The sequence below is a fragment of the Bubalus kerabau genome, chromosome 21 (genome assembly GCF_029407905.1).
Source record: "Bubalus kerabau isolate K-KA32 ecotype Philippines breed swamp buffalo chromosome 21, PCC_UOA_SB_1v2, whole genome shotgun sequence".
Taxonomy (NCBI): domain Eukaryota; kingdom Metazoa; phylum Chordata; class Mammalia; order Artiodactyla; family Bovidae; genus Bubalus; species Bubalus kerabau.
Genome location: NC_073644.1, coordinates 61,123,685 through 61,147,719, shown reverse-complemented (window position 1 = coordinate 61,147,719; position 24,035 = coordinate 61,123,685). Strand labels below are relative to the sequence as shown.

At 49.6% G+C, this 24,035-nt stretch overlaps 1 protein-coding gene across 9 annotated transcripts in view; it reads right to left on the bottom strand.

The window, feature by feature from the left end:
- The window catches only part of ZNF532 (zinc finger protein 532), a 130,290-nt gene that overhangs the window by 37,846 nt on the left and 68,409 nt on the right, over positions 1 to 24,035 (bottom strand). For 8 of the 9 annotated variants that reach the window (XM_055559442.1, XM_055559444.1, XM_055559441.1 and 5 more), the window contains 3 exons: positions 21,497 to 23,859; positions 9,807 to 9,988; positions 4,586 to 4,762 (listed from right to left, as the gene is read on the bottom strand). In XM_055559442.1, the coding sequence (XP_055415417.1) occupies positions 4,586 to 4,762; positions 9,807 to 9,988; positions 21,497 to 23,842 (2,705 nt within the window). In that variant the 5' untranslated portion in view covers positions 23,843 to 23,859. The remainder of the gene's footprint in view (positions 1 to 4,585; positions 4,763 to 9,806; positions 9,989 to 21,496; positions 23,860 to 24,035) is intronic. The other variant, XM_055559448.1, reaches the window with a different exon arrangement.

The following is a 24,035-nucleotide window of genomic DNA, read 5'->3' as shown; positions in this document are numbered from 1 at the left end:
TGCAGTCTCAGAAGTAACTGCTTCACAAAAAACGGCATGGCTTGTGTTTACTTCTGCTACATTCCTTCCCAGTTTTGTTTTGCTTGGTTGCCTTCTACTGAACTGCAAAGAAAGTAGAAAACAGGACATAATCTATTCACCTCGGACATAATCTATTCTTCTGAGAAACAGGTTGCTGGAATGCACCTCACAAACCACTATCAAATATCCAGGGGAAACAGTGACCGCACAGGGCAGGCATCTGGGTACCGCCAAGCGGACCAGAGGATGGAGGCGAGCATCCCCAGAGGGACAGGCGTGCAGGGAGCATCCCTGAAGGTGCAAGGAGATCCCTGCCAGAGGACGCACCCTGAGTCCAGCTGTGAGAGTGCGGGACAGGGCGGGAAGGAGAGTCATCTTCAGGACATGGGCCAGGGCCTTCCCCGGCTGTCCAGGGGTTCAGACTCCCCACTTCCAGTGCAGGGGGCTCGGGTTCAATCCCTGGTCGGGGAACTAAGACCCCACAAGCCACACTGCGTGGCCAAAAAGTAGGGAAAAAAGAAAAAAAAAACAACATGAGGCTGAAATCCCCTGCAGGATGTGAGCAGCAAAGACTGAGCACTGCTCCAGATGGAAGCGCAATGGACGACTGGATGCGCAATACGCTCCTAGACGAGATTCTTACCAGGAAGAGAAAAAAGGAAAAAAAATAGTATCTCACAGTTGGAGAAATTTTCATGGGATCTATCAACTGGATGGCAAAATATAAACCCATGCTGGGAGACTGCTGCTGCTGCTAAGTTACTTCAGTCGTGTCTGACTCTGTGCGACCCCGTCAGCTCAGCCAGGCTAAGCCAGGCTCCCCCGTCCCTGGGATTCTCCAGGCAAGAACACAAGAGTGGGTTGCCATTTTCTTCTCCAATGCATGAAAGTGAAAAGTGAAAGAGAAGTCGCTCAGTTGTGTCAGACTCTTCTTGACCCCATGGACTACAGCCCAACAGGCTCCTCCTTCCCTGGGAGTTTCCAGGCAAGAGTACTGGAGTGGGGTGCCATTGCCTTCATGCTGGGAGACTAGATGGTAGTAATAATGCACATGAGTGTTCTTCTTGGGAGGAGAGGCAGAACACACCCAAACATTTCTGCCCTGAGGCCCCATTATTCCTAAGTGGGAGGAAAAGAGGGAAAGATACAGAGAGAAAAGATGAAAGGATGAACCAGGTGTTGGGAATGCTAACAGCTGGAGCACGTGGGTGGAGGGGACACACGAGTTCTCCGCAGTGCTCTTCCAACTCTTCTGTCAGAGATGATCACAAAATTAAAAAAACAGGTGCTAATATCAGAAAAGCCCAAATAAGAGTGCCACGAACCTCACAGGCACAGAGCTGGACCGTGAGCACCGAAGACTGGCCCAGGACAAAGCAGGGAGGAACCACGGGAGGACCTGCAGGCGGGGAGCCGCGAGGGCACTCAGGACGGGGTGACCGGTCGGCACAGAGGCAGCGTTCACATGGACAGGGCCCCGGGGCACGCGACTGGCCGGGGAGGGGCTCTGAAAGCTGAACCTGCAAGTGTGACTTAACCCCAAATGTGAGCCTGAGTGAACATCAGGAGAACAGGACTGGAACAGCGCAGGGGGGCAAGGGGCTGAAAAGGAACTGCAGGGGAGCGGAGAGGAAAGTAGCAGTGGGAAAGAAAGAAAGAGTAAGTCTAAATACCCACCCTCGAGTCAGGACAGAGCACAACACCTGAATGTAAAAAACCACGTGAATGATAGAGGATTCTAAGCTCAAAACCGCAGCCAAGTGCCTCCACGGCCACTAGGGCTCCAGCCAGCTACAAAGCACGACACGTGCCCACGCCTGTCCTGGGGGGTCTGCACCACGGCCCCTCACAGATGGCTCAGAGACCAGAGAATCTGCGTGCTGCCTCGTAAATCCCAGGTCGGCTCTTCAAATTTGTCTTCATCTGAAGCAAAGCCCTCCACCGTGCCGTGATGGCAGTGTGCGTGGCTTTCTGTCCTGGCAACCTGTTTCCAAGCTCTGTCTCTTACCCAGTTCTTCACTCTGAAGTCCTCGTTTCTCGACTTGCATGCAGTTAGAAGCAGCAAAGAGAAGGACAGTGCGGCCCAAAATACTGCTGGTTATTCAGCCGTCAAGGAAGATATTAAAAAAAAGTCACTCAATGTACCGCTGTAAAATTTTAGCAGCGGACATTCACAATGATCTCAAGATTACCCAGGAAAGATGAAAGGGTGTTCAAAGTTCCCTTGACAAGGCAGGGAAAAGTGCCTGACTACACACGGGAAAACAAGAAATGAAGCATTGGGATGGTTCCTGCACATAATGGGCACTACACAAATGTTTGAAATAAAAATCCTATGTCACACCTTTCAAGCTGAGGTGCAGGTCTTCACAGGTTCATTCTCAGACTTGCATATATTCTCTAAAGAAAATGTGGGGTGGGGATTTTTATATTGATCTTTAAAAATTAACATAAACTATTTGCATAATGTTGGATCATCTGCATAAAACCACCTGTTAACCAAACACCACTGTGAGGTTTCACAAGTGAGGTTCTACTCACGCAATGTGGGGCTAAGTTAAGAGTGTCTCAGCGCTCAGGAACACACCTGCCAAGGCAGGAGACCTGGGTTCACTCCCTGGTCAGGAAGATCCCCTTGAGGAGGAAATGGCAACCCGCTCCAGTGTTCCTGCCTGGAGAATCCCATGGACAGAGGAGCCTGGCGGGCTACAGTCCATGGGGTCACACAGAGTTGGACATGACTTCGTGACTAAACGATGGCAACACATTGAACAGAACAGGGATCTAACGTTGAAAGAAAGCTTCCTGGTCAAACGTGGGCCAACCAGCTTCTGGCGCGGCACAGAGAGGCAGGCTTGACGGGAGTCTGTTTGGGGAAAGGGGTGCCCTCAGCCCCAGAGGGCGGGTGACGGACCACAGGACCAGGGGGCCCCAGGAGCCGCAGGGCTGCCGGGGTTTAGGCCCAAGTCACTGCTGCAAACTGAGCCCACTGTCTGCGAGTTCGGCCGTTTTTTGCTTGTAAATTTGTTCTGTAGTTTAAAACTCAGTCGTTAATGCCTATATTTGGGCGTGGACTTGTTAAAGGCTATAGTAGTAGAAAAAAATTTTTTTCTAAGAAAATATTGGAATAACTTTTTCCCTATACATTACTCAAATTTGAGGAGTATTGTTTTAGCTTACTTTAATGATGTGCTGTGCTGCATTCCCAGGTAGCAACTACTGTTCCAGGTTTCATACCCATTCCAGTGAATGAAGTTTTATTTGTTTGAATAAAAAAACCAAGTCAAAAACTGTATTTATGGAGTGGGGGATGGAGGGAGACTATGCTAGTGCCCAAAAGCCTCATGACCATGACCATGACCACGACCACGGCCTCATGACCCACTGAAGGCTGTTTAACTAAAAATCACTAATGTCTGTCTTCACAGCCAAGACGTCAAGTTGTAGGTGGATCCCCTAATTTGTAATGTGCTTCATTTTTAAGACCTACAAAGATCACAGCTGAAGGTCCCACTAGAATAAAACTCCATTTTCTCATAGCTTTTTAGCGAACAGGGTCATTCTATCATGTTGAGCCACCAACACTTCCCCCAGACTAAATGCTTCATGAAAAACCAAACATATACAATATGGCATGTACACGTATCTCCCCCAACACTTCCTTGATTATAGGTTCAGAAAAAAACACAGCAAGAGGTTTGAGGCAGCAGCTCTAGCCACACATAATTATCAAATTATGCACGGCCACGAGCCACACAGGAAGACACTGCCGTCAGCCTGGCCATCGGACCCGGGGCCGGGTGAGCAAGGAAGCGGAGGAGCGGAGGCTGTGGGCCCCCACGCGCCAGGCAGAGGGGCCCCGTGCAGGCATTCTAAATGCTTCACTCTGCTTCACCTCCAGCAAAATCTGGGACAGGCGTGTGACCCTCACTTTGCCAGGGTTGGGGTGGGGCCAAGGTCACCTCTCTGGTGGGTGGTGACTGGATTCTGACCCCAGGGCCCCCACTCTCTCCTCTCTGCCAGGCTGCCGCTACGGCAGGCCACCAGCTATAACTAATCCACTGTGGGATTTAAGACTCCATGAGGAAAACCCTGACACAAGTAAGATGGAAATTAAGGCAAAAAATGAAATTTACTTTTACTAATCCAAGACTTATACTGGCTATGAAGTTCAGGAACCAGGGTCTTCAGTTGACTTCATCTTCTGAATGGTACTGCGAAAAGTGTATCAGATGAAAAAAGAAACTATGAAAATTGAAAAGTTGACAGTTTTTTTTTTTAGTCTTCTGAGAACCTAGGAAAAATCATCTTAAAAGAACAAAGTCGGTTAATGTTCATTTAGCAAAAACTGATGACAAGAGCATAGACAGTGACATTTTTGGAGAAAGACCTCACCCTGGACAGTACTGAAGGCTTCAGGAAGTTATACACTGTCTTTCACGAGCATCACAGTTTGCACAGTGGCGAAATCCTTCATGGCTTGAAATTTTACCCCACTGAACTACCACCTCCTCTAAATTCCTGAGAAAGGAGTGGAGAAGAGCTGAAAGGCAGCGCGACTTACTTTGGTTCTCCTATCTTGATGCCAGGATGCTGCGTGTAGGCATGAGAGTGTGTACTTGGGGCAGACTTAAACGCCATTGGACAGATAGGACACTTGTAGAAGACTTCACAGTGAGAACCTTGAATGTGAGACTTCAGTGCGGCCACATCTGAGTACACGACATTGCAGTGCACACATCTGTTAGAAAACAAACACACGGGCGTCAGCACGAGACCGTCAGACCTGTGTGACGTGACTGTGCAAAACTCGCTCACGTGGACATACTGAAAATGGCCCTTCTAGGTTTTTTGTATTTTTTTTTTTTAACATGTGGGGTTTCTTCCATTTACAACAGATCAAATTATCTTCATATAGTTGAGAAGGAAGATTAGGAAAAAGAAAAATGAAACTCCAAGAGACTACTTTTTTGAGCATCTTTTATAAAGTGCCTAGGCATGAACATCCCGACTCCAGACTGCGGTGGGTCTGATGGAGCGTGAGGCCATGTCAAGGCCAGGAGCACGGCAAGACCCTACGGCTTCCGGCTTTGAGAGGATGACCACAGCTAGATTCTGAGGGTCTCACCCATCCCCAAGACCCGCTGGAAGAATTCTTCTGATACTACATGCCAGTGACAGAGGGACCCAGAGGGACAAATGAGGACCGGCTCAAAGCCGCGGCAGCGTCCTGTCCACCCCGAGGCGGCAAACGTACCTGGGGCTACTGCAGAGAAGGCCAAGCACCTCGTGCATTGGTCTCCTGGAAATTCCATTTAAGCATACGACATCTGTTTGAGAATGACGTGAATGATAAACTGCTAAAGGACAAACCTCCCCCAATAAATGGCCTCTTGAGCTCACCTCTTCTTGAATTAATAATAATTTGATGGTTAGCCCACTCCTCACTCAAATCTAGTTCTACAGAAACAAACTTCACAAGTATGGAGACACTTCCCCCAGCTGCATCTTTCTCATGGAGGGACTCCCAGTACCACTGAGAGTCCACCCATTTATCGCTTAGGCGTCCTTGTCGGCCCACCCCTCAAGATTATTCGAGGGTGGTCTCTCTGCTGACCCACAAGGACAGGCCTTTCAACACCTGGCAGCTGTGTCCTGGCCGTGAACATGAGAGGCTGACCTGGAGAGGGGCTGCAGACGGGGCTGAACCTAAGGTGCTTCTGTCTTAGAAGCTCCCTCCCAATTCAGGAGCGGCTGCCAAAGTCACACTGAGCAGCACAATCTGAATTACGCGTGTTCCATCAAGTGTGCCGTGTTAAGTAAGCTTTGTAAGCCTTTTATAAAAATGGTAATTAATGCCTTAGCATTTCAAGTAACTGAAGGCATCCTGTTCAGCAGTATATATAATAAATAAATATGTATATAATATATATTATATATATAAAGCAGTAAATAACAATAGGAGAACAAGGAAACCTCCTCTGTCTGATCTACCTGAACTACTATTTCAGGCAAAAAAGCCACCCAACCACCCTGAAACGATCCTGAGTTAATATGAACTTGGGTTGCCTGGAACAGGTTCCGATCCACTCTGGGCCAGTCTCTCACTTGTTAAATGAGAAGAGCCGGACTAGATAAATTAGTCCTTCCCAACTCTAGAAGCCTGTGACTCCTATGAAAGAAGATCATCTAAAACGAAAATAGCTGGGTTGCTAACTATTAAACTGAAGCACATGGTACATCACCAATCATAAACAAAACATTTTTCCCGGCAAGAGTACAGGTGATAGGTGAAGGGCAAAACACCCAGGACGGGCTAATCCTCCGAAGTCTCCTGGAGTCAGAGGAAGACTTAACCCCTAAGAAATCCAACAAGAGGTTAGAGAATCAACAGCTGACAAAGGAAGTGGCTGAGGCTTGGCCCGAAGAGCTTCATGGAAGCAAGGGAAAGCCTGCCTTAATATGAGGAGAAAGTAGAAAAATTTAGAAGAACTTAAGAGACAGTTGTAAAATATCTGCCTGCAAGTGGAAAGAAAGATTCATGGGCAACAGGGGCCTATGAGGAATGTAAATAAGGTTGAAAAATAGAAGGAGAATTGGAAGGGTTCCTACAGCATTCCAATGCTACTAAACATCTAGCCTACTAATAAATATTTAACATAGCTGAAGCCCTTTGTGTTCTGGATACCAATCAAGTTTCTCTTCATTTTTTAAATTATAAACGTAATAAAATGCTTACAGTATACAATCCTCTAATTCCCTCTTCCAGATGCAGATTCAGTGGATTGAGAAGAGGGAAAATTCAGAGAAATACTATATTTGACTTTTACCAAATCAACTAGAAGCTAGAGGTGACCCCTGTAATATCTGGGAGATAGCAATATGATCAGGAAGAGAGCCCATGGAAGACACAAACTCAGGCTGGAAGCTGCGCTGGAGACTTCCTCTGGCTAAAAATAATTTAAAAAAAAGAAAAAATGGGGAAACTAAAAAGCCAAAAAGGAGAAGAAGAAATCATACAAGGTCAAGGGGCTGCTAAATCCCAGCCAAATAGTAGACCGAGCCGTTACTTGAAACAAGAGGAAAACAACTAAAGTCAGATTTTGTTCTCTCACCTAAAGAGGTGTAAACATGAACGAAATTTCAGAACACGCACACATAGGTCAGGAAGCAACAGTTAGAACTGGACACGGAACAACAAACTGGTTCCAAATAGGAAAAGGACGCCGCCAAGGCTGTATATTGTCACCCTGCTTATTTAACTTCTATGCACAGTACATCATAAGAAATGCTGGACTGGAAGAAACACAAGCTGGAATCAAGATTGCCAGGAGAAATATCAATAACCTCAGATATGCAGATGACACCACCCTTACGGCAGAAAGTGAAGAGGAACTCAAAAGCCTCTTGATGAAAGTGAAAGTGGAGAGTGAAAAAGTTGGCTTAAAGCTCAACATTCAGAAAACGAAGATCATGGCATCTAGTCCCATCACTTCATGGGAAATAGATGGGGAAACAGTGTCAGACTTTATTTTTCTGGGCTCCAAAATCACTGCAGATGGTGATTGCAGCCATGAAATTAAAAGACACTTATTCCTTGGAAGGAAAGTTATGACCAACCTAGATAGCATATTCAAAAGCAGAGACATTACTTTGCCAACAAAGATCCGTCTAGTCAAGGCTATGGTTTTTCCTGTGGTCATGTATGGATGTGAGAATTGGACCGTGAAGAAAGCTGAGCGCCGAAGAATTGATGTTTTTGAAACGTGGTGTTGGAGAAGACTCTTGAGAGTCCCTTGGACTGCAAGGAGATCCAACCAGTCCATTCTGAAGGAGATCAGCCCTGGGTGTTCTTTGGAGGGAATGATGCTAAAGCTGAAACTCCAGTACTTTGGCCACCTCATGCGAAGAGTTGACTCATTGGAAAAGACTCTGATGCTGGGAGGGATTGGGGGCAGGAGGAGAAGGGGACGACAGAGGATGAGATGTCTGGATGGCATCACTGACTCGATGGACGTGAGTCTGAGTGAACTCCGGGAGTTGGTGATGGACAGGGAGGCCTGGCGTGCTGCGATTCATGGGGTCACGAAGAGTCGGACACAACTGAGTGACTGAAGTGAACTGAACTGAACCCTTAAGTGCGAGAAAAAAAAAACATACTAAATAGAAATTTTAGTAAAAATTCAAAGCGCCAAATTTAGGCAATGCTGTGAACGAGGGGGAAAAAAAAAGAAAAGGGATGGGCTTTTCCAACTGTGTTAATTACTGTGAGCCTGCCAGCAGAGCTTTTGTTTTAATTTAGGAAAGATACCAGGAATAGCTAGAATTATAGGAGTCTTACTTCTTTTATTCATTCCAATTTAAGTTTACTTTCATTATATTGGAAAAATCAACTCTAAATGTCTGAGGAAATTGGCATCCATCGAAGGAACTGCACTCGTACAGAGCGCAGAACTGCCTTCTATATTAAACAAAGAATCCAGTAATAAGAGTTTCCAAATACGGGATAAGAACCAAAGTGTCACTGTGTGGGAATTCTGCGGCATCAATGTGGAACGTCACTCTTAAGCACTGAGTATGCTTCTGGATCACCCTCTCTTACTTTGGAACATACCCATGGAGACGGAGGTAAATAAGCATCACAGCAGTTTAGACAGGGCACCGAGGCACAGGGAACGCGTGCATTACCACATAATGAGCAGCAGAACGGGCACAAAAAAACTCTGGTTTTTAAATTTCCAAACCAAAGGCTGTCTATTAGGTGGTTCTCAATCCATGAAACGCCTGCACATCACAGGTTTGGAGGCATGAGATAAAACGTGAAACCAGTCTCGTTATTAGAGAAATGGACAGAACCACCAAGAAACGAGTGACACCATAAGCTAAACTTAACTGAAATAAAACTGGTAAATCAATACCAACTGGCCTTCATTTTGATAAAACATCAGAACTGTTACAACTTTTTTAAAAAATTGTGTATTAACAGTCTAACATTAACGATACCCGGTAACCAAAGTCTCAAAATAAGCCCACAATACAGGAACACCTCTATTAACAGAGACACTGTGCACCAGTGACATGTTTTCTTGGTGGACCTCCATTTAATCAAAATGTAGAAGGTTCAGGAATATATTTTAGAAGGTCACAACGCGGAGAGTCACGTTCAAACGCATCATCACACATTATTAGGCTAACGTTTGGATTTGTCGGATGTTGTAAAAGACATCTGAAAATTTTAGGGGGCAGTGAGAGGATCACAGTGAAGATGAGCAGAGACACGGGAGAAGCCCAGGCCCAAGGAAAAGAGAAGGAGGAATAAAGGAAGGTGATCTGGGTGGAGGGCTCCTCCACAGTGAGCGATGGTAGGAAAGGACGTGTTTATACGACCCAGCCTTCAACACGACAAGAGAAACGTGAGGGACCATCTCACCCTTTTGTTTTGATGAGAGAAGTACTCAGAGGTGCAGAAATGCACTATGTTCTTACAGGGGTTAAAATGTAGGCAGCATGTCAACAAAAGTCTGCTAGAAAGGGGGCAGAAAGTACAAAGGCTCCTAACACTCGATCAAAGCCAAGCTTTGCCACATGCCCGCTTTTGCTTGGCAGGAGGGGCCCCCTCTACCCCGGGCTTGGCGTGGACCAGCGTCAACCCCACATGAAAGGATTCAAACAGAGACACCCCCCTTACGAATGAGCGAGGTTCCCAGAGGATCTGTTGATCAAGGTTTCGGACCACTCAGAACCCTGCACGAGCTTCACGCGCCCGGAATGAAGGCCATACTGACCGGAAACCCACTCTCCGCGTGTAGTGCAGGCAGTTCTTGGTGACGTGGGTCTGGAAGTGCACGGACCGGCAGATGGCGCCGCACTCGGGGCAGGTGTAGGGAGACTTGTGCTGATGGATCCGCTGGTGGGAGGCGTGGCTGCACTGGTTGGGGAGCAGCATCTGGCAGACAGTGCAAGTCTTCTAGACAAACCAGAGGGGAGACACGATTGGTCCTGCGAAGTACTTTCTAACACGCAGAGAAGCTTGCAGACCTCAAAGTAAGCGTACGCCGGTCATTGCAAACACTGCAACACTTAATTATAAGCCCGCAGAAAAGGCAAACTTAAAAAAGGTAAATGGCCAAGATAAAATACCTTACTCCGTAAAACACAAACAGTATGTTCGTAAAGTCAGGCTCATCCCCAGAGTGTGATGTAAAGAGAAGGTTAGCTGCTGGTACAGTTCCAATTTTGTTATTTTACACATTTTTTTAGTGCAAAGAAGAGGTATTCTTATAAAGTAAGTTAGCAAATCTAATGAGTAATTAAAAGTACAAGTTTATGGGCATCTATCTTGACAGTAGTCAGAGTTCCCAGAACTCAGTAACTTTCTTCAAAATAATAAAAAGTAATTAGTGGCTAACCCGGTTTTCTTTTTGGCCCACTTCAGTTATCAGTATTTGAGATGTGAAATACAGGAACAAAAGAATGGCCACAACAATCGATTCTTCTTTTCTGCACATGATCTGGTCTTTAAATGGATGAACTGGCCATTATACGATTTACGATTAAAACCAACAAATCACGTTCAGATACATAAATTCAGATTTTAAATAGAAACTTCCAGAGCTTAAAATCTAATCACATATAAACTAAAACTGAGGCCGAAATCCTCTTTGGGAAGGCCTCTACACCATTAACTAACAAGGAAAAACTAAAACACATTACATGTTACATCCCTTTAGATATAAGCACTAAACACAGCAGGCTTTTAAAACACAAAAAAACTTACAGTAAATATAAATGGAGGACTTAGTATCATTCCAAAGTTAAAAGGTGTTTGAATACTATTTGGACATTGATGCAACAGGTATCTACTATCTTCCAAAATGTATAATTTTTATTAAAGTCAGTTAAAGAAAAGCCTCAAACATACTGTAGTTAAAAGTGAACCAATCTTTTATACTGACAACAGAATTAAGACATTTTCAAAACACACTTTATTCTTTTAGCTTCTGAATCAAGCAAATTAAGGTTCCAGCTTCTAAGGAAAACTAAGGAAAATCAGAAACTCACTTGAAAATTCTTTCTTGGTTCTCTCCTGAAAGGACTAAAGTACAAATTTGATCCCATAAAATGTTTATTGCAGTCACAAAATAAGAACATTACAGGCAGCTTTGATGAGGTTAAGCATCACTTTAAAGTAGCATTCCTTTTCTAATAATACATATTCCAAAGATTAAAACAAGCCACAGCCAATGAAAACCAATCCACAGATGCATTAAGTATCAAATCCTGGTGACCTCTTCTTTATCACAGGTAATCCACTGTTTCTTTGAACTAAAGGTTTCTATTCACTTCACCACACGGTTACTCATCCCAGGCAGTGAACGGTAATGTCTGCATTTCAACAGGCATCTCAGAATGTCTTGCACTTACTAGGAATAAAACCCGTGTTTTCTACACTCAAGTCAAAGCATTTTCTTTTTATCCTATGCATTGGGCCCATTCCACTGTGAGCCAAGTGGTGAACTGGATCCTTTAAATAGATGGACTTAGATACATCATTTCATTTAATTCTCATAAAAATCTATGAAGTCGATGGCATTATCTCCACTTTACAGGTGAGGAAAGCAGGTGTGGCGGAGTTAAGAAACCTGCCAGGGGCCACAGCTCTCAGGTGGAGGAACCAGGATTTGAACTGGGCTCTGACCCATTCCAAGGCTGACAGCGGGGCGGGGGGACAGCCGTGGTCACGATTACAGGCAAGCCCCCAGCCCACTCCACGCCGTGTCTTCCATCCGTGGTGACGCAGTTTTATTATAGGGAAAAGACAGCAACAAAAATAAGAGAAAATCTAAAAAAGAGAGCACCTGTTTCCTTAAAGCCGAAACGAATTTTAACGTATCTCCCATCAAGATGTTACCAGGTACCCTTCATAGTACTCATAAAATTCACAACGAGTTACTTAAACATGCTCCCCCGTCAGATGCTTGTATGTGGTCATAATATGTGTAACTATACAAATAGTCATGGACGCACTGGTGGATGAAAGAGCTTTTGTACTAAGTAAGGCGAACTAAAGTATCAACATTATTCGAGAAGAGGCTTTAAGAATTAAAGTGCTCTTTATGACAGAAATCTCTGACTGCAGAGACTAGGGAAAATGTTTGAGAGTGGCGAGGTCACCTACACAGCCACATTTCCATAGCGACCTGTCTCACACGTCGGTCCTTGGGAGGGAGGAAGTGTTCCCTTCACACTGCACTGTGGCCCCGGAGGCTCCGCGAGAGCAGGTGGTGGTCTCTGCCCCCGCCGACCACTGACCAACCACAGGAACCTGCCCTCGGCCCTTTCCACTGACTAAGGCTCCTCGCCAACTCCAGGCAGACAAGCGAGACCAGGAGCGGTGGACCGCACGCCCGAATCACAACGCTTCCCCATTCTCCGATCACTGCAGTGAAGGAATCCGGCTGCCGGGGAGCCCTCGGCCGGAGCGTGCACGCACAGATGCGTCTGCGTTCGCGCACACGCTCCGAGCGGACTCCCACGCTTCTCTGCTTACCGGCTCCCACTCCACCGTGTGCAGAACCAAGCAGCCGTCGGGGCTGCAGACGTTCTCTCCCGGACACGTGGGTGAGAGCCACAGTTTTCAACTCACATGACCGCATCTGCCCAACCGTTCCCCTCCGATTTTTAAAAAATTAATTTCTTTCTTTAGGTTTGGCTATGCTGGGTCGTTGCTGCTTGCTGCGCGGGCGTTGCTCTCGCTGCAGGGTGCGGGTGTCTCCCTGTGGTGGCCTCTCTTGTTGCTGCTCCCGGGCTCCAAGCTCAGGCTCAATCGACGCAGCGCACGGGCGCAGATGCTCCGCGGCAGGTGGGAACCTCCCGGATCGGACATCGAAGCCCGGCTCCTGCACTGGCGGGCGGATTCTTGCCCACTGAGTTGCCAGGGAAGCTCCTCCCTCCAGTTTCATCCAGTGCCCTTGTTTTAGGCAACAGGTCCCCTCTGCCTCCTGAAACGGTGGTGCTGGATCTCACAGCACAGAGGAAGCAGAGCCAATGCCACTTGCTTCTCTGGGCAGCTGGGGACTCTTGGCAATGATACTGTCTCTGGACTGGGTGATGCGTGCGGGCATCGGGCCAGGCCAGGATCTCTTTGTGGTCTCGGATGATCTGACTGTCCTTGTTTCATTGGTTTAAACCAAAGAAAACAAAAACGTCTCTCAAAACTCTCTCTTCTATACAAGTTGAGAACACTTACGAGGGGATAAAACAGGTTGGTGTGACAATGTTGGCCTCTGGAACAGAAAACAGCTAAAAAAATGCACTTACACAGCTTCAGGTGTCTTCTGACAGTTTTACTGATGTCATCTGAAACACGGAAAACATTTGCAATATTCAGGTAATAGGAGGCTAATTTTCAGTCTGGGGCAGATTTGTTTGCTCAGAGAACTGCTACCTTTAGAAAGAAAAATGCTACTTTTCAGTAGTCAGGTTGCAGGAGAAAGCGGAAATTAAAAGCTGAAAGGTAATCGCAATCATATGTGACGACTACCCATACTGCACCCTCTGTGCCCAATCCTGGCCCAGAAACCAATGGCTGGGGGGGGCGGGGGCACAAAGGGGCCCTGCGAGGGCGCAGACAGCCTTGGGGCTTGGCGTCCTCTTCGCATCACAAGGAATTATTTGAGCAGATTGTTAAAAATACTTAAAATCTTTGAGTAAAAGTATACTGAGCACAAAGCCAGCAAAACTATGATTTCTCTGCGTTTCAATTCGTATTTTAGGGGGAAAAAGGTAGCCTGGGAAATCTACAAGAGGAAGATGAGGAAGGCTAAGGAAATGTGAGTAAGCAGCAGCTACTTATGCTTCCACTTCAGAGAGACCAAAACCGTGTGAGCGCGTGAGACACAGGCCAGAACAGTGCCACCTGAACAGTCAGCCCAGACGCTAAGCACGCTGCTTCTGCCTCATTCACAGCAGTTTCGCAATCTTCCATCTACAATATAATTACCAAACAATAATAATCATAAGTAACACCAGTCTGCTTTCCCGCTCTCCCTCTCACCCGATCTCACGATGGGAGAACAAACAAAGCATTTCATTTCCGACCCCACTGAGATGGAAGGAACACGGAGCATCAGAGTAGAAACAACGGCATACACCATTGTGCACAATGCTAGCTGCTGGGGGTGCTTTTGTCCTCAAATCATTCTGCATTAAAAAGGCCTAATAAGAGCTGACAGTGAAATGAGCCAATTTTCAGAGACCAGTGTGGTCAACTTACATAATCTACTCAGATGACAATCACTCAAGAAGACAGATAAATTAACAGTTGATGACCTTTAAATATAAACTGGGTCAGGACTAGCCTGACCAAAATTAAAATTAAACATTTAGGAGAGCAAGACCCAAAACCAAGCTAATAATGATACTTTGGGTGGCTGAGGGAACTGAGGTGGACTCCGTGGTTTCCTGAAAAAGCCACCTGAGCAGACACGGCTCCAAACGAACTGGTGGGGGCTGCTGGAGCTCATTCAACATTCCTGGTACGTTGTGCTCATGACACCCATAACCTCCCTGAACCTAAACTGAATCAGCAAGCCCGAAAATAAGGGCCACTGCAGGTAAGTCACCTTAATCTGCATCCTTGAAGCTATCATGGATACATGGCAGGTAAGATCTAATTTTGCCTCTGTCCAGTCAAGTCCAACTCTTTGCAACCCCATGGACCATAGCCCACCAGCCTCCTGTCCATGGGATTTCCCAGGCAGGAATACTGGAGTGGGTTGCCATTTCTTCCTCCAGGGGATCTTCCCGACCCAGGGGTTGAACCATCAGCTCCTGCGGCTCCTGCATTGGCAGGTGGATACTTTTTACTATTGAGCCACTTGGGAAGCCCCAGTATGGACATGAAAGCGTTAGTCACTCAGTCGCATCCAACTCTCTGAGATGCCATGGACTATAGCTCGGCAGGCTCCTCTGTCCATGGGATTCTCCAAGCAAAAGTACTGGAGTGAGTTGCCATTCCCTTCTCCAGGGGATCTTCCAGACCCAGGGACTGAACCAGGGTCTCCTGCAATGCGGATTCTTTACCACTGAGCCACCAGGGAGGCCCTCAGTGTGGATATAAACCCCAGAGTTTATTCTCATAAGACTCCTATGGTGCCTGCGACTGTAAAGCTCTGTGCTTCTGTGTCAGCGTGAGAAACCAGAAAGGACAAGTAGCAATACAGAAACCCTGCCTTGAGTCCTGAGCTGGCCGCTAACTGGGCGTACGTTCCCTCAACTGTAAAACAAAAGGGAAAGGGCACGACACCCTCTGACTGTGGCTGATGCAGAGTCTGCAGGAAGAAAACCCATCTCACCAATTCAGAGGCCATAATATGTACTTCTGACCTGTACTGGGCTAAATTTAATTGTGGTTTCACCAAAAGGAGAAGCAATGACATTCCAAGACACTTCATTTTCAATGACTGAAACTACAGCTGTGGCCTCTTAACTACTTCACGGAGCAGAGGGAAGCTTCTCCGGCCTCTTTGTCACTCCTTTCCTTCTCCTGTCCTGAGGCAGGTTATATCCCTGGGTCAGGAAGACCCCTGAGCAGGAAATGGCAACCCACTCCAGTATTCTTGCCTGGAGAATCCCATGGACAGAGGAGCCTGGCAGGCTACAGTCCATGGGGTCGCAGAGTTGGACACAATGGAGCAACCAGGCACACACCCAGGGCAGATTCGCCAGTGTTAAAAGTGTCCGGCACCCCCATTCTACTGCACCACGGAGTTCAGGGTGACTGGGAAGGGGATGGTCCACCCAGACTCTCCATCTCACACCCCGGCCTGGGGGCTCGCCCTCCTCAGAAGGGCCAACAGGTGCAGGCAGGGCCTGACGTGCCCTGGGGTCATGGCTGGGATCCAGGCTGGGGGCAGCGGGACGCAGGGTGAAGAGGGCCTGGAGCTCAGCCACGGACGCCCACCCAGCTCTCGGCAGGGCCTGCAGGGGCTTCGTGGAGCACAAGGCAGGTTAGCAGAGAAGCAGCGCTCAGGGCCATCACTGCCGTGGAGACGCCGTCCACACAGCACGCGCGAGGAGGAGCGACTGGCAAGGCAGGTTCGGCGAACGCCACCAAGCCTTCCTTTACCCGACACACGGGCGAAGCCTCCAGGGCCGGAGCATGTAACATGCAGGGTGAGAGGGGGCGTCACACGGACAGCCCCAGCCCATGTCAACAGAAAGAGAGATCCTTGACCGGGTTCCGACGAGCACCCACAAACACGCCTGAATGACATCTGACAAAACACAAAAAAGGCAACTCAGTGGGAGACAGCCCTTCAGACAAATGTGTGCTAAGTTGCTTCACTTCAGTTCAGTCGCTCAGTCGTGTCCAACTCTTTGCGACCCCATGAACCGCAGCACACCAGGCATACCTCTCCATCACCAACTCCCGGAGTATGCCCAAACTCATGTCCATCGAATCGGTGATGCCATCCAACCATCTCATCTTCTGTCATCTCCTTCTCCTCCCGCCTTCAATCTTTCCCAATATCAGGGTCTTTTCAAATGAGTCAGCTCTTCCCATCAGATGGCCACAGTATTGGAGTTTCAGCTTCAACATCAGTCGTTCCAATGCACACCCAGGACTGATCTCCTTTAGGATGGACTGGTTGGGTCTCCTCTGTGCCACCCTATGCACGCAGCCCACCAGGCACCTGCCTCCAGTATTCTTGCCTGGAGAATCCCATGGACAGGGGAGCCGGACGGGCTACATACAGTCCACGGAGTTGCAGGAGTCGGACACAACTTGGTGACTAACCTCTGTCCGTGCTCTCCAGGCAGGCATACTGGAGTGGGCTGCCAGGCCCTCCTCCAGGGGGTCTTCCTGACCCGGGGGTGGAGCCGTCTCTTCAGTCTCCTGCATCGGCAGGCGGCTTCTTTATCACTAGCACCACTGTACCGGAGAAAAAGGACACGCACGGGGGAAAAGAAATCTCAACCTAAGTCTCCCAAATTATACAAAAAGTAACCCAAACTGGATCACAGACTTAAGCATAAATCATAAAAACATCTTTAGAAAAAAAACATAAAAGAAGGTTTTCAGGATCTAGAGCAAAGAGCTCTTAGACGTGACGCCAAAAGCACAAGCCATAAAAGAGAAAACTGATAAATGGGACTTCATCAAAATTAAAAACATTTACTCTGTCAAAGACCTAATAAGATGAAGAATGAAGTCACACACTGGGGGAAAAGACAGGCAACCACATACCGGCAAAGGACCAGCGTCTAAAATATATCAAGAACTCTTAACACGCAACAGTAAAAACAAACAAAAAAACTAATCAGAAAATGGACAAAAGACAGGAAGAGACATTTCACCAAAAAGGATCTGCAGATGGCAAATAAATGTAAAAAGATGCTCAACATTATTCGCTATGGAGAAAACACAAAACCACAGGACATCACTACACACGTGTCGGGATGGTGAAAATGATGCCGCCACCAAATGCTGGTGAGGGGTAGAGAAAAGAGGTCATTCACACTCTGCTCTTGAGGTTTAAAACTGTACAGCCACTGTGGAAAAGAATTTCTTAAGAACATACATATGCAACCACCACACAGCCCAGCACACAAAGGAGTTTCATCCCTGAGAGATGATAGCTTATGTTCAGACAAAAGCCCGCAGACAAATGTTTGCAGCAGCTTTATTCATAACAGCCCCAAAATGGGAACAATGCAGACGTCTTCGGTGACTGGATGGGGTGAGCACCTGGTGGCAGGAATATATGATAGAGTAACACCCAGCAATAAAAAGGGATATCTCCAACCGCTTGGATGAATCTCCAGGGAATTATGCTGAGTGAAAAAAGCCAATCTCAAAGGCTACATATGGTAGGGCTCTGTTTTTATAACATTCCCGAAATGACAAAATTATAGAAATGGAGAAGAAATCAGTGGTTCCTAAGGGTTAAGAATGAGGTAGGCGTGGGAGAACTGGCATGGGAGGAACTGGCTGTGGCTCTAAAAAGCCAGTATGGAGACTTCCCTAGCTGTCCAGGGCTTAAGAATCTGCCTTCCAATGCAGGAACACCCGTTCGATCCCTGGGCAGGGAACTAAGATCCCAAAGGCCTCAGTGCAACAAAAGCCAGGTGCCAGACTACTGAGCCCAAGCACTCTAGAGCCCGTGCTCCGCAACAAGAGGAGCCCACGCGCTGCCACAAACGCCCAGCGCGGCCAAACAAAAAAAAAACAGAGATCACGATAAATTAAAAGGCAGCAGGAATGATCCTCATGGTCACGGCAAGGTTCTACGTGTTGACAGCACAAGAGTCCACAGCCTGGACAGGACACTGTTGAAGAGTTACTCTGCACGATGCAGCCACTGAGGAGAACTGGGTAAAGGGCACACAGGATCCCTCTGTGCTGCTTCTTACCTGAATCTGCAATTATCTCAAAATGAAAAGCTTAATTTAAAAACAAAATGAATGGAGAAGACTGAAGCCACGAGCACAGGGCACGTTCAGCAGTTTCAGCTAAGCTGTTTAAAGTACCGTGGCAAGAAGGTGGGTAGGAGAAAGCAAGAACAGGAGGCAGGCAGGAAAGGAACAGTCCCGCCACCAGGGACCCCGCACCCCTCTCTCCAGGTGTGCTGAACGCACGCGCAGAAAGGAGAGAGCCAGGGCCCTGAGGCCACGCCCTTTGACCTCCTGAATCCAGGGGAAACAGGGTCAGTGTAGGACTCAGTTGTATGACTCAGCGGAAGTCTACTGTATGACTCAGCGGTCCCCGATCTTTTTGGCACGAGGGACCAGTTTCGTGGAAGACAAGTGTTTCACCGGCCAGGGTCGGGGGGATGGTTTCAGGATGATTCGAGTGTTTCACGTTTATTGTGCGCTTTCTTCATATTGTTCTTACATCAGCCCCACTTCAGATCATCAGGCATTAGATCCCAGAGGCTGGGGAGCCCTGGGACACACGTGACTCTCTGAGGCTGCTGTGCAGACCTAGGGAGGCGGCCTGGGCAGGATCCTGCACCGGTCCGGCCCACAGGGAGGGACGCAGCCTCCTCTGCCCCTGTTCACCCATGAGTTACCGAGAAACAGAGAGGCCAATGGAGAGACAGGAGGGAGTGTGGACAGAGGCACTCGCAAAGACTGGACTTGAGCTTCGCCTTTGGATCTTCTTGCAAAATTCATAAGTTGAGCAGAGTGTTGTGAGTGCCCTTCTCCCAGGGGCCAACAGTTTATCCAGGTGGACTTTTGCCCTCACTCAAATTTAAGTTCACCAACTGTAAACCATGGCCAGTGGTCGTGGAAACAGCAAACTGGAGAAGATGAAACAGGAACTTTTCTCCTTCCTCCCTTGTCCTTGGGGTCTTCAGCCCTGCCTGCCACTGCTGGGGCTCCCACCGAGCTGAGGCCAGTTTAGAAGGAGCCGTGGGGCTGCCTCAGGCTTCGGGGGACCTAGGGGGGACAAGGAGGAGCGGGGGGCACTGATGGAACTCACAAAGGGGAGCCGCTCCCCTAGGCTAGCGAGGATGCTTAAGCGACCAGGCTGCCCCTGGGTGTGCAGACACCGGGCCGTGGTGGAGGGGCTGTTGTGGGGAGGGCAGGAGCTCGGGGCGAGGTGCGCCCGCAGGTGGCCCTCAACAGGAGGCTGTGCTCGGTGTGGGGGTGTGGAGGGGACTCTGGCTCAGCAGAGTCCAAGGAAGGAGCCAGGATGGGGTGGCCTGGCCCAGGAGCAGAGGCAGGTCCTGCCCTGAGCCCGCTTGGGGCCCGGGGGTGGCTGGGCACCTTGCCACACCCCGCCGCGCCGCCCCCCTCCCCCCGCCATGCGCACACAGCCTGCCGAGGGACCCCACCCGCCACCTCCCCGAGGGTCGGCTTCCCCTGACCCCGGGCTGACTCCTGAGCTTACGTGGTTACACAGAGACTAAAAACAGCGGAAAACAGGGAAGGAAAATCCCGACCTTCCGCCGGCGGCCTCCTCCCGCCTCGGAAGGGGAGCGGACCACCCTGAGCCAGCCCCGCCGGCTGACAGTGCCCGGCGCCGGAGCCAGGACGTACTCCACCATCCACAACACGCGGAACCGAGGAAACGGCTCTTTTTTTTAAACTGCATCCTCTAAGATGCAGAGAGAAGACTGCCTCTTTGATGAAATGGTAACCAGAAAAGAGGGACCCAGACGGGACCTAGGCCCTGTCTCCAGGACGCACTGGGAGTCCTGTCCCCCATTGCTCCTTCCTGAACCAGCGTCACTCTGACGGAGTGCATCACTGTCAGAGACAAGCAAACACACAGCGTCCAGTGTCCTCGCTGCGAGAATGTTCTCGAATCTCTTTATCATCTCCATTTCCACTCAACTGAACGTCCAGAGGGAAAAAAAATCATTGAGGCATGCTTCATCTTTTGTTCCCCAAACTCAAATCCTATTAATACAAAGAACTTAGCTCAGTCGTTGACCTCAGGGAACTGATCGTGGTTGACAGGACCAGAAGTCTGAACCACAGCATGAACCTCGTCAATGAGATAGTGGAGACAAATAGAGGAAAAGGTCAGTTTTCCACCAGGGCTTCAAAAACAAGAGTTTATCAGCTCAAACTGGGGTTCCTCCCAAATTTATAAGTTTCCGGTTTGGACAACAAATCTTGTGCTTGCTCTCTCTAGCTTGAGTGAGTTTCATACAACAGGCCCGGTGACTTCCAGATGACCGCTGTCAAATATTTATAGTGAAACACACTTAACGACCGCCCAGAAGCTGCCTCGTGGACAGAGCAAAACAACAGAGGTCAAATCGCTAGCCAATGTCCAGTGGGAAATGCATCTCACCAACACCAACCTACACCTCACCACAAAAACACAAAGCAAAAATGCCACAAACAAACGTAGAGGTATTCTATTTAAACAGAGATGCGTTTTCCATTTGTAGCTTGAATTCACTGCGCTGGAGAATGTTACTGAACATACTAGACCAACAATAAGCAGAAATGCCTTAGAAGTGGGTACCGACCGGGTGTATTTAACTATAGAAGACAGTAATTACAAATGACGACAGGAATTTTTTAAATCCCCGGATGGTCGCTAATAAAGGAGTCAGTGGGGATCAACCTGACTTCAACACTTAATACAACGCCACGACACTATCACTGGTCAGAGCTCAGACTCCCGACGTAAATGCCAGTGACCCAACAATTAAGACCCCCTCTACCTGCCCTGAATCTTAGATGCCTTAGCTCAACTAGTACACAGTCTCTATCTGTCTAAAAGAATCCTCTTCCCCCCAAACTGACTTCTACGTAAGATTTACATTTAAACACTGCTCCATGAAAACAATCCTCTCTCACGTGTGTGTGTGTACACGTACACACGTACACTCACACCCAGCCCCCCATCTAGCTGAGCTTCCACCCCTGAAATCAGCGGCATCGGATAGAGAGCTCAAGGCTACTACAGATTCATCACCGAAACACCGAAATGTAAATGATACTCTACTTGTCCGCTCGTATCTGCAGCCTGCTGGAAATGGGTGGCCAGCGACGTCTCGTCCTGGAAGACTTCGTTACACTCCAAACACTTGAGGCTGTGCCTGCAGAGCTTGGAGGGGTCTTCATCCAGGGGCATGGCGGGGGTGATGGGCGTGCTGGAAGGGGCCGATATGACCGTCCCGGTGATGCCAGGCTGGATTTTGGTGACCGTGTGCACGCTGGCTCCTGCGGAGCTCGGGAGGCTGGACGACGAGGGGGGGGTATTGCTTGATGGGGAGACGATCATCTGGTCCGCCGGCACTGGTTTCAGGATCAGGTGTGAGCACTGCATCACCACGCCCTTCTCCTTGTGCCCGCGGGCGTGCGACAGCAAGCTGCACTTGTTGTAGAACACCAGGTTCTTGGTGCAGTGGTTGCAGGTCACTTCGATGCGCACGCTGCGCCTGTCGTAGTGCTGGCTCAGGCTCTTCTCCAGCGCGAAGGAGTCCCCGCACTCCAAGCACTTGTAGCCGCGGGTCGGCAAGGTGATGCCCGCGTTGGCAGGGGGGCTGAGGTTGGGGACGTAAACTGGGACGGGGTTGACGCTGCTCAGCACCTTGTTGAAAGCCTCCACCACGGAGCTCTGCAGGGAGGACACCACCTGCACCCGCGAGACCTTCTTGGGCGGCTGCGAGGCCGCAGCACTGATTATCGCCTGCTTGATCTGCTGCTGAGGCTTGGTGAGCACGTGGCGGAGCTCGGAGGCGGCCTGGGCGCCCTGAGGCAGGAGGTTAAGGTTGGCGAGGTGCACGGTCTTTGGCACGAGTTTGGCACTGGCCAGGCTGGAGGCCGGCACCACCACGGTCTGCTGCTGGATGGCGCTGGCGGCTTTGATGATGGCGCTGCTGGCACTCTGCACGGAGGCGGCAGAGATGACCGTGGCCTTGACCGTCGTGTTGTTGGCCAGCTTCAGGTTGATGACTTGCGAGCCGGCTGTCTTCACGGCCGACACTGGGAGGAAGGCGGTGGCCACAGGCTTGATGGTGACCTGCTTGGGGGTCAGCTCGGTGGGCGCCACGGCGTTGGCGACCACCGCGGACTGCAGGGGTGCCCGGGGCGGGGAGGCGAGCACGGCGGCCGGGGTGGGGGACGACAGGAGCGAGGTCACCGAGGCCACCACAGGCCCCGCCTGCTCCGAGGGCTTCCTGCCCGCCTCGAGGTCCACCTCGGGCAGCACGCGAGTCACGGTCCTCTTGATCTCCCCGGAAGACGTCTTGATGGTCTTGATGCGGACTTTGGGGATTGCTGGTGTCGACCCCGCGGGGGATGCTGGCGACCCCTTGCTACTATTTTCGCTGGAAACGCTCCGGGGACTGTCTGGCTGCTTAAGGGACGCTTTCTTCGTCCCGTCGATGAGGCTCTGGGGTTCGGGAGACTTCTCGGTGGCTCGAGGGCTGTCGTTGACGTCCTTTGGTAATGGAGAGGACTCCCGGGAGTTGGTCGCCAGCTCTTTAGAGGAGTCAGACGCGGCCTTTTTCGCACTGAGTGCCGCGATCGCGGCGATGCAGGATGAGAGCTTGGAGGACGGCTTGGTCCGCGACGGCACCGGGCCACCGAGGCCAGCGTCGTTCTTCTCGGAGCCCAGCTTCCCCTCGTGGACCCTGTTCTCCAGCACCTTTTCAGAGCTCTCCTTCAGCTTGTCCTCCATCTTTCTGACTTTAAAAGGTTCGTAAACACCCAGATTTAGAGAATTTGTCTCCGTCTCCCTCTTGACGACTTTGCTTTTCTCCAAGCCACCAGGGGCCGGGACGCCAGCCTTGCTCACGCTGTCTCCCCCGAGCGCCTTCAGCTTGTCGTAGTCCTGCTGGGGGCCCGAGCCCGCCAGCACGTTCGCTCTGAAGCCCGCGCGCGGGTCCTCCTTGTCCGGGGGGTCGTCCACCTCTATCTTCTCGTCGTCATCAAACTCCTCCGCGCTGGAGATGGGGCTGAACTGGCTGAAGGCCGAGTCCTTTAAGGTCGCCTCTGAGGTCGGCACGTCTCCCTTCAGGGCCTTCGACCCTTCCTTGCCGTACGTGTCGAGAGAGGAGGCCGTCAGGAAGCCGTTGTGCAGGCCGCTGCCGGGGGGGTTGTGGCCATCCTTCTCGGCGCCGTCCGAGGAGTCGATGCTGCGGACGTTCTTCACGATGACACTGACGCCCACGTCCGAGGAGGACGGCGCGTGCGAGTCGTCGTCCGCCTGGGCACCCTGCTTGATGTGGCTCTCCTGGTCGTCGTGCGCAGACTCGATGGCTGCCTTGGGGTCGACCATGTCGGGGATGTCAAACGCTGCCAGCAGGTCGTCAAAGTCGGGGGTCTTCATATCCCCCATGGTCATGAATTGGATCAGATGTTCTGTGAAACGAACAGAAAAACAATTCCGTCAGCAACGCCCCACTCAGACAAACATCCCTGTGGGATTCACACCCAGGCGGGGATGACCACCAGTGAAGCGGCAAGTCGCCACGTGCCCTTATTATAAAGTCGGGACGCTGAGCTAAAGTGGACAAACAGCCCGAGAACAGGGATAA